This window comes from Antrostomus carolinensis, unplaced genomic scaffold, assembly GCF_000700745.2.
Source record: "Antrostomus carolinensis isolate BGI_N321 unplaced genomic scaffold, ASM70074v2 scaffold45728, whole genome shotgun sequence".
Lineage (NCBI taxonomy): Eukaryota > Metazoa > Chordata > Aves > Caprimulgiformes > Caprimulgidae > Antrostomus > Antrostomus carolinensis.
The window spans coordinates 9,730-19,396 of NW_010333178.1; the positions used below are offsets into that span (position 1 = coordinate 9,730).

Consider the following 9,667-nt stretch of genomic DNA (forward strand, 5'->3'; position numbering starts at 1 on the left):
ATTTTACCATGGACATATTTGTCACTCACTGTCTGAATGGCAGAGCTAAGCAAATAGCAAAACACAGCTCTGGAGAGTGAGGTTCAAATGGATAATACTAAGTAAACAGAACTGTGAAGAGAAACTAAAGTTGGGAAAATACTATATAGTAAGAGAAAACTGTCACAGAAGAATCTGTGTGACCAATTCCTTAATGGCTATGCTGAACTGGTGCAGTTCTTCAAGTGGAAACCCAGCTGTAGGTCAAAGTGCAACCTGTAATGCAGTAGAGGGGGAAACTGGCTGCTCCAGAGCAGAGTAAGCTGGAGCTGTCTTTGAGCCATCTGCACAAATCAGTGAAACAGCACTCAGTTCTGGATGATAAAAATAATGAAAACGAGACTGAAAGCTGCTCCTAAATTTAGGCTGTATGCAGTGCAGTGCTGGTAGTTCCTCCAAAAGGCCTATCCCCCCTCAAAGATAAAATTTAAACACATCTAACCACATTAAATCTCTCAAAATTTACACATCTTGACAAATGAAACCATTTTCTCTACAAATACACAGCTGGCTATATAATTACCGTAAGTAATATACCAAAAATTCATGCAGCATTTACATAGAAATAATTACTTACCAGTATTATTAGTTGACCAGTTTCAGCATGATAAAAAATTCTACATGCTCCCACAGCTTTCTTGAAATCTTTATGTGCATTTTCATTAGCACACCTAAGGAGGCAAAATGATTGTTACGTCAACAACCTGCATCAAAACAGAACACGTAGTATCATGATCAGAACCAAGATTTTTTCAGTAGTTTCTGGCAAAGACTATTCAGAAACTGGAGAATTGTCATTCTTCTTAACACAGTTCCAGAGCTCATTTCTCTGTGGACTGTATGCCACCATGGTTATCTGGCAAGTCTCAGTGCCAGAGGCCTGCTGGTGCTGAGCCTAAAGCAAGACCTGAAGCTCCTATCTTAGAATTTGCTTTTTGTCCCTACCCCAAAAGCTCAGCAGGGATCCCAGTCAGTAGTTTCTAAACCAGCTACTGGAGCAATAGCTACTGTTAAGGCTCTTCATGGACCTACAAACTGGCCTCTAAAACATAAGCCAAGGAGGGTTTTTACCCCTTCAGATACAGTAAATGCCCTATTAAAGCATGCAGAACTACTCACGCATCTCTCAGATCTTCAGGAACATCCACTGTGCACTTGAAGAAGGTGTTCTTTTTGACAGTTTTATTTTGATTCACAGGTCGGAGTCGTTCATAAGTGACAATTTCATTGTAGGTGGCATCACAAGCAGCATATTCAATGACATAAAACTATGGAAGAATTTTTTTTGTTTTATTAAATGGTAACTTCAGTAAGGAACAACAAAGACATAGTAACATTACCAGCATCACCAACGAAGTAAAAAATACAAATATATAGACTAAAACAGAAATCTGAGTTGATGTAATGCTACAAGTCTACACAAATGAGCCTGGACATATTTCTGTACCCATCTTATATCTCAGTGAATTCAGGGCACCATATCAGCATAATTTCATTCCCACCCAAAAGCATCTTTGATTGTTTTCATGGCCATCCCTCTTCAAACACCTACATTAGTCCAGCTCAAATTCCAAAATTCAAAATGTTTACAGGAACTCTAATTCTAAAAAATATCTGACAGAGAAGTAAACATAATTCACTCTTCACAGAAATTTTGCCCTTCAACTGTTTGAAAAAAGAAAAAAGGCAAATCCACCAATTCAAAGGGCAAACTACATGTGAATCACGTGAGATCAAAAGGAAAACAAAAATTCAATCTCTTTGATACACACTATCCCAAATTTAGGAAGGCAAGAGAACTAAGAAGGTTTAAGAGCTACCAATAATCTACTCCTACACTTCCACCCAACACAGGTAAGAACAAAGCAGCTTGTGTGCACAGTATCCCCAAAGCCTGGCTTTGTGTCAGGGATACAGCTTTCCTACTATGAAGTCAAATTCTCTTGCTGTTGTTTCACAAAATAAAGCTTTAATGAGACTATATCAGACACTGCCACAGCTCTATACACTTTAGTGTCTAAATCTACAAGTTACTTTACAGCTGCAACTCTAACAGTCAACACTAAAATACAAACCTGACATATGTGAAAGCAAACCATCCAGTGTCTTTCCCCTACGCTCAGAAATACATACACAAAAAAGAACCCACAGCAAACAAACACCAATAGCTACAGCATGCCTAATTTATGGAGCTTAAACAGGTTTTAACCACAGACCACACATACTGTTTTACTTAATTTTTAGCACCAAGTTCAATTCACAAAGTAGGTTTGTTAGAAGTCCTGTTCTTATGCATGCAAACAGTCAATGGAAGCGACCTGCTCAGCTATAAAAACCTAACCCTCAGCTATGTAATGCAGCATGGGTCATTCCAAAGCGACCTCAACTTACAATGCTGTTTGGTCATCTTTTTGTATGTGTAGTACTTCATTAACAGTTTTTCCATCACAAAGACCTTTCACATTTACTGTATTTAACATAACAGCATGAAATAGGCAGGTTTAAAAATAATTTACCTCTCCTTTCATCATTCGAACTTTTGCCAGCCACCAGCCACAAGGTTCTTGGTCATTTGCCCTAGAATAAACCTGAAAATGAAAGCAGTAAGAAACACTGAAAGCATATACAGATATAATTCACTTGCCTGCACGTGTAATGAAGAAAGAACATCCCAACTTTTCAAATTTTCATTAAAATGGAACAGTATTCTACACAAAAGTAATTTTTTGTATAAATTATCCAAACAGGTGCTTCTTGCACGAAGTTTTCTTATTTTGCATTACAAGGATTGTGAACAGATTTCCTTTGTGTACATTACTGACAATTCAAAGAAGGTAAAACCTTGGCTCAGCACCTATTCAGGGGCAATTCCTCACTAAATTAAAACACTGTCTTCATGTTGAAAGTTCACACATAGAAGTAACTCCACAATTAAGATTTTTGTTTTGTCCTTGGCTTGCTTCATATAGCTAGGACTACTGAAATTAACCAAGTCATCACAGGACTACATGTTCCATATTTAACAAACACTACCAAGTGAAAACAGAAATCAGATACAGAACTGCTGAAACTTTCATTTTCCTCATCTTCTGTAAGTTTCATTTTCTCCTTATACACTTCTGACACATCAAAGTTATTTGCATACAGACTAAACAAGAAATTTTGCAATAGCAAGGAGGTAGAAAATAATCCTTTACATTTAACCTGACAACAAACAGCATGTACTTCAAATAAAATAACAGAAAAAGCCAGCACCTACATACACTACATTATTTCTTAGGTTATTGGCCCAAAACTATAAAGGTATCCTAAAGAAACTCATTACTTTGATTTTAAGGACAAGTAAAGTAAAAAGCAGAAGTTAAACTAATTACTTTATTACTAAAGATACTACAGTGAGCTGGGAACAGAACACGCTCCTTTTAATTTTGCAGTTTAATACATCATTTCTAATTAACACTGTTTCTCTATAAAACAGTATAATTCATACAATTTCCTACCAGATTGTACCAATTAATTTAATTTGGGTCAAAACTTGTTATTGGAAAAGCTTTATTACATCTTCACATCAAAACATTTCCAACAACTTCATTACAGATCAAAAGTGGAAATTACCTAATTTTGGTTTTAATTCTGAAACATTCTCAGCTATTTTAAGTTTTAGATTTTGAGGAAGTTTCATTGGTAATTCTGTGAAAAAACCCAAAATGTCACAGTTTCACTGAAAGCCTAACAAATCCATTACTAGAGACATGTTCAATTTTAAATCTTCACTTTTGTAATGTACTTGCAAACATCATCACCACCACCTTGAATGGACAGTCAGTTATGTATCAGGAGAGTTCATTAGGGTAAACTCACCTCCACTTCATCTCCTTCACCAATTTCTTTCTTGATATCAGGGGGAGGTGGTAATCTGACTTCATTAAAGGGTACCTGGCGCTCTGGCTGCCAACTGAAAGTTGAAGAGTTATTACACATTATTTCTATAATTTTCCTCTTGTTTTCTTAGTTTTATTTTTAGAACTCTTGAGCTTATTTAAAACTCACTCTTTTCATATGATCAAGTCTGTTTCTTCATTGCTAGAAAGTAAGCGTTATAAGTAAAGAACAAAATAATCCTGTCGGGGAAAAAAAATAGTATCTGGGAAGACATTTAATGACAAAACATTTTTTAAATTAACTGAAAAATGTAACTTGACTGGGTTCACTAAATGGCTTTCACAAAACCCCAGTGAAAAGATCATTAAATGATGTACTTGCATTTCTACCATTCAAGTCTTAAGCTTATATCTGCATAAAAGTTTTATCTTTGCAGTCCACCATGGGGTTCATCCATTCCTTCACCTCAAACTTAACATTCTAACTGCTCACCATCGATGCTTTAAGTTTTCCATGAAAATCTGACTCTTGGTTGTTAACAAAACTTTACATTTCTACTGACAAACTTGTTAACACTCCCCAGTAAGTGTCTGGGAAACAGATTCAGTTCAAAACATACCTTTATATCTGCTTATCAATACCAATTATTACTAGGCATATAAAATTAAAATTCTACCTTCCTGTACAGAAAGGTTATTTATTTTACCGTAGCTGGCCCTAAAAAGCATTTTACTTGAAGAAGTGTATATTTTAGGTACATTTTACAAAGACTGCTGGGGCAATTCACATACTCTGTTCTCCTGATAGTCAGAAGGATTATCTCAATTATCTGGCACAAATTACAAAAATGGGTAAGTGCTTGTGTCTTACAGAGAAGTCTTTCAGTATGGCTGCTTGGAACTCCAATGAGCCTCTATGAATTGCACCTCAAGATCCAATTCTGTTTTATACAGTAGTAAAAGTTTCCAGTTCCTGAAGCTTGTGTGTTTGTTCTCTGCTTCCTTATCTCCAAAAAATGTCTCTTAAAAGAGCCAAGGATATCAACCCTAAAGCCACCAAGATGATGAAGGGAGTGGAGCATCTCCCTTATGAGGAAAGGCTGAGGGAGCTGGGGCTCTTTAGCTTGGAGGAGAGGAGACTGAGGGGAGACCTCATTAATGTTTATAAATACGTTAAGGGCGAATGTCATGAGGATGGAGCCAGGCTCTTCTCAGTGATGCCCAGTGGTAGGACAAGGGGCAATGGGTGTGAGCTGGAACACAGGAGGTTCCGCTTAAATTTCAGAAGGAACTTCTTTACGGTGAGGGTGACAGAGCCCTGGGACAGGCTGCCCAGGGAGGGTGTGGAGTCTCCTTCTCTGGAGACATTCAAGACCCGCCTGGACGCCTTCCTGTGTGATCTCATTTAGGTTCCTGCTCTGGCAGGGGGATTGGACTGGATGATCTTTCGAGGTCCCTTCCAATCCCTGACATTCTGTGATTCTGTGACCCAGAGACTAGTTACTGCTATGGCCACAAAACCATGTTCATCAGTCTGTGCTAGTACACCAGCTTTGAGAACTTTACAACAGCTGTAGATAAAGGCTGGTTACACCAGCAGAAAACACCAACTGACAACTCAGACTGCCCTTATGGAGTAGGTGTGTTTACTTCATTCGTGCTGAGCGCTACCACAACAGCATCACGCATTCAGGACAGGACACACTTGCCAACTTTGATTCTACTAAAGTCCTTGTGAATTTAACTCAGTAAAAAGGGTAGTAATTTATCAGACTTACATCACAGAATATTTTGACTAGAATTGTATAGACACACTTCCCAACAAGACCTATTTTTGGTCAACAAAACACTCGACATATGTTGTAGCCCATCCTTTTTGAAACATGGCTGCTGCTGCCAGACTTGCTGTAAAACACACAGATACTAAACACTAGAAATGTTTTTGCCAAGAATTAGACCCCTGCTGTGAACCATAGGCACTTCCTCTAGCCTACTTGGTTTCTGATCTGAAAGTACATGCTCTGGAGGTAAAGAGCCTCCTACCTTAAAGAAAAGTAATATGGATATTGAATCTGAAACTGAAGATCTGTCAAATCTCCTCAGACCATGGACAGGATGAAAGACCCTATTTGTTTTTTCTTTTTGTTGGGTTTTGGGGTGAGTGTATGAAAACCTAGGAGCCAGTAACAACTTCCATAATCACCTCAGTAAGTCTTAGCACAAATTATGGTTGCCACCTTTTCTTTTATTTTTCATAAAAGAAGGGCTAGAAAGCACAGGTTAGAAAGATTCATTTTTATACATGCATATATATGTATATGAACATTAATGTATACACTTACACACACCCTAGGATTAAATATTGAGGATTATAAAATACTCTTTATAGATATAAACTTGTACACTCCCCATTACCTTTATTATCCAGCAATCTTTCTTGAAGAAAGGTTCTAACACTAACCTACAGGTTGGTGCTGGCAGAGCTTAGTAACAATTTTCACACCAAAAGCTGACACATTTTTAGGATTTCCACCTAGCAACTGGAAGGGAAATAGGAAAGAACATGTAGCTCCCAGAATATCTTAAATCAGCCTTGGAATCTTCAAGGTAATCCACAGTGTTATCAGTCTGAATGCTGAACAACAGGTATTCATCTGTACTTTACCATCCCATGGATTATCTCTGACATGCCCCTACAAGTCCTTAGTAACACTGCTGTGTTCATATATTAAATGAAGAGGGCCCCATGGATAATTCTTTCTACAGATTTGCTTACAGATTTGCACTCTTTTCCACTAAAAATATAAAATTGGGTCTTTAGACTGGATATGTACATATATTTATTTTCTTAATAGTTAAAAGGAAAAATCAATCACCATCAGGACACTTCTGTCTATTTCTCTCTGGTTGAGAACACTGATCAGCATTCTTCAGATTAGACATACAGGGAATTGTTCATTTAATAGAAGTACTATGGTATTTTCCACCTTATACCACCCTCTTTGGTATAAGAATATCAGGCCTCTGCCACTGATTATTATTTTCATTAAATCTGGTTGTCACATCTATGGGCATCACTAAAGGTACCAAAAAAACCATAAAGGACTAACTGATGAGCTCAATTCTGATAGAGATTCAAGAAGGTTTGATTCAAGATTCACTGGAGACTGTGAACAGAATAATGAGTCTGTACTTCTAGAACTACACCTTTCTAATGAAATCTACTTTCTCTTAATGTAAAGACAAACAAAAACCAACACCAAAAGCACAAAAACACAATAACAACCTAATGCTCAAATTATTTTTTTTTTAATAAAATACTTACTTGTTTTCAAATACAACTGTGAGAGAGTCCTCATGAACATCTTTGATGAATCCCTAAAACAAAAACATTGTTTTAATACGACTATTTTAATAAGAACACATGTGAAATCCAAACAAGGCAGCAATTTCAGTCCAGCCTGAAACCAAGCCAAATAGCAGACCACCGCTAATACAAAGATTCCAGCTTAGAAAAGTCCCAAGACACAATCCCAGTGTTCACAGGAGGTTGCTGGTACTCTTGGCTGTCCATTGTGAGAAATACAGTGCACAGGGATTGTTTCCAATGACTGCTCAAATCAGACCAGCACATTTACAACTGAAAACTCACCAGAGTTTATTTTACCTACAGGTGTGCACAGCTGTTTTACAGGAACAAAATGAGAGAGAACCAGGCCCACAGGAATTAGTACAACATCAAATTGCTGTGCATAGCACTGTTTGCTTTTTAGGTGTTCTTCTTAAGACAGAGCTGAATCCCAAACAACCGTCCTTCAGAATGGCATGACAGCAAGTTTGGATAAAATCTGGCAATACAGGCTGCCACACTGGTAGTTATGGTGTCATCTTTCATGTACCAAATTGGGAATTCTAAGAGGCCAATACCTTTAGAACCTCACAGGAAAACTAAGAAAATACAGTATTTCACATTTTATTGTGTCACATTATTATGAACTCAGGAACAATTGAGGGGAAATCCCACTTCCCTTTCTTTCCTTCAAAAAACAAAGGGCTTCTTTGGGGGGCACCCTTTATGTCAAAAACCTAAAGACAAAGAACAACCTGATAGATGTAGTTCTACTCAAGTATACATGCAGAAATTAACTTCCTACATCTCTTGGTTAAGGCAGGCATGCTGAAAAGAAAAATAAAAGATGAAAAAGATAAAGGGACAAGAAAGGTCTTTCAAACTACTCTTGCTTTTGCTACAGCCTGTTTGCCCAAGCAGAGGAGGTCAAGGAGGAACCTGCAGTTTTAAAGGAGTAAGAGTTGCACAGCTATGTTAAGAGAAGTTCCAGGAAATCTGCTGAATGGATTATATCCACTTAAGAAACTGCCAGCTGAGGAGGACGAAGAACATATCAACTGTGCAGGGAGCAACTAGCCCACAGAGGTATTATGTGTCAGCTCAGGGAAAGATAAATTTTGTCACAGGAGATCCCTGAATGCAATGACAGACAGTAAAGAAGCCCATACTGACAGCTGGTTGCAAAGGGCCTATGGAAACAAATCTCCTTTTACCTCAACTCCTACTCAGGCAACGCTGCGATGGCATTTGCTCAAAACCTGCTTTTCTGCTCCCTGGGCTTCACTCAAAACCATCTGCCAGCAACACAGAAGACTGGTTCCAGCAGAACGCATACTGGTAACCCTGAACAAAGCAGGTCACCAGAAATCACACCTCATTGAACCACCTAGTGTGTTCCTAATAAAATAAGCCCTTTCAAAGGCCACCCTGCCACTGCAAGGGAAGGAAGGCAAATCCCTCTTTGAAAGGCAAGCAACTGAAACAGGTGGCAATAAAATACACCTATAACCAGGTACTATCTGTTTGGAGGAAGTTTTTGGACAGCTAAACTGGACAGGAATAGTGAAATTATGCCTGTTTAAAAATGCAGAGTATACAAAATTTCACTGCCTTATGTATGAGTTAGCTAACAACAGAGGCAAAGCACAACTTCTACTAAATTTATGCTAACAAAGTCCCCTTTAAACACACCTTAACGCAGGGATGAATTAACATGGCATAAAATGCAGGAAATAAGGAGCTGTTCTACTACAACTAATTCAAATTCTATCCAGGGACAACTCACAGCACTGTGCAGCCAAGTTCATGCAGTCCAACATTCTGCTGAATGACAACTTATCAACAGAAAGCAGTTATTTACAGAAAGCGATTTAATTCCCCACTATGGACAGCCATTTGCCTGTGCTCCAAGAGTCTGTGATTCAGTATTAGTCTTTGCCTCACTATGCTGCTTTATTTCATAGCTGAACCTTACCTCTCATCTATGTTATTACATGCTGTCACAGTACTCAACATGCAGGGGAATATGTATTTCATTTCTAAGGTCAATCAGCTAAAAAGTCAGTAGCTAAAAATTTATTCTGCAGATCTGATTTCAGTTCTCTTTCCTTTGTTAAAAAACAGAACTTCAGAATCAAGAGACACTCAAAATCAGGTACCATAAAACACCTGAAAAACATTCAGAACATAATGCTCTGCAGAGCTTAGAAAACCCTGAATCCATTGACCAGCTGCAGGTTTCATCAGCAAGACAAAAGAAGCAGAAAAAAGGAATCCCAACTGCATTGACTTTCCAGGATTTCAGCCAATTAATCCATTACTGGGTAAAGTCTGGCTTTCTGTGTAATGGTACAAACAGGTTTAATATTCACAACTGATTTTCAAGCTAACATCCTGC

The 9,667-nt window shown here is 38.0% G+C and overlaps 1 protein-coding gene across 1 annotated transcript in view; it reads right to left on the reverse strand.

Annotated features, from left to right (window-relative positions):
- The window catches only part of LOC104529468 (FMR1 autosomal homolog 1), a gene marked incomplete at its 3' end in the record, with an annotated part of 16,871 nt that extends 9,577 nt beyond the window's left edge, over positions 1-7,294 (reverse strand). Inside the window, exons 1-5 of the mRNA XM_010173785.1 lie at positions 7,246-7,294; positions 3,901-3,994; positions 2,556-2,627; positions 1,159-1,307; positions 617-710 (exon numbers count right to left, since the gene is read on the reverse strand). Of these exons, the coding sequence (XP_010172087.1) occupies positions 617-710; positions 1,159-1,307; positions 2,556-2,570 (258 nt within the window). The remainder of the gene's footprint in view (positions 1-616; positions 711-1,158; positions 1,308-2,555; positions 2,628-3,900; positions 3,995-7,245) is intronic.
- Between the last annotated feature and the right edge of the window lie 2,373 nt (positions 7,295-9,667).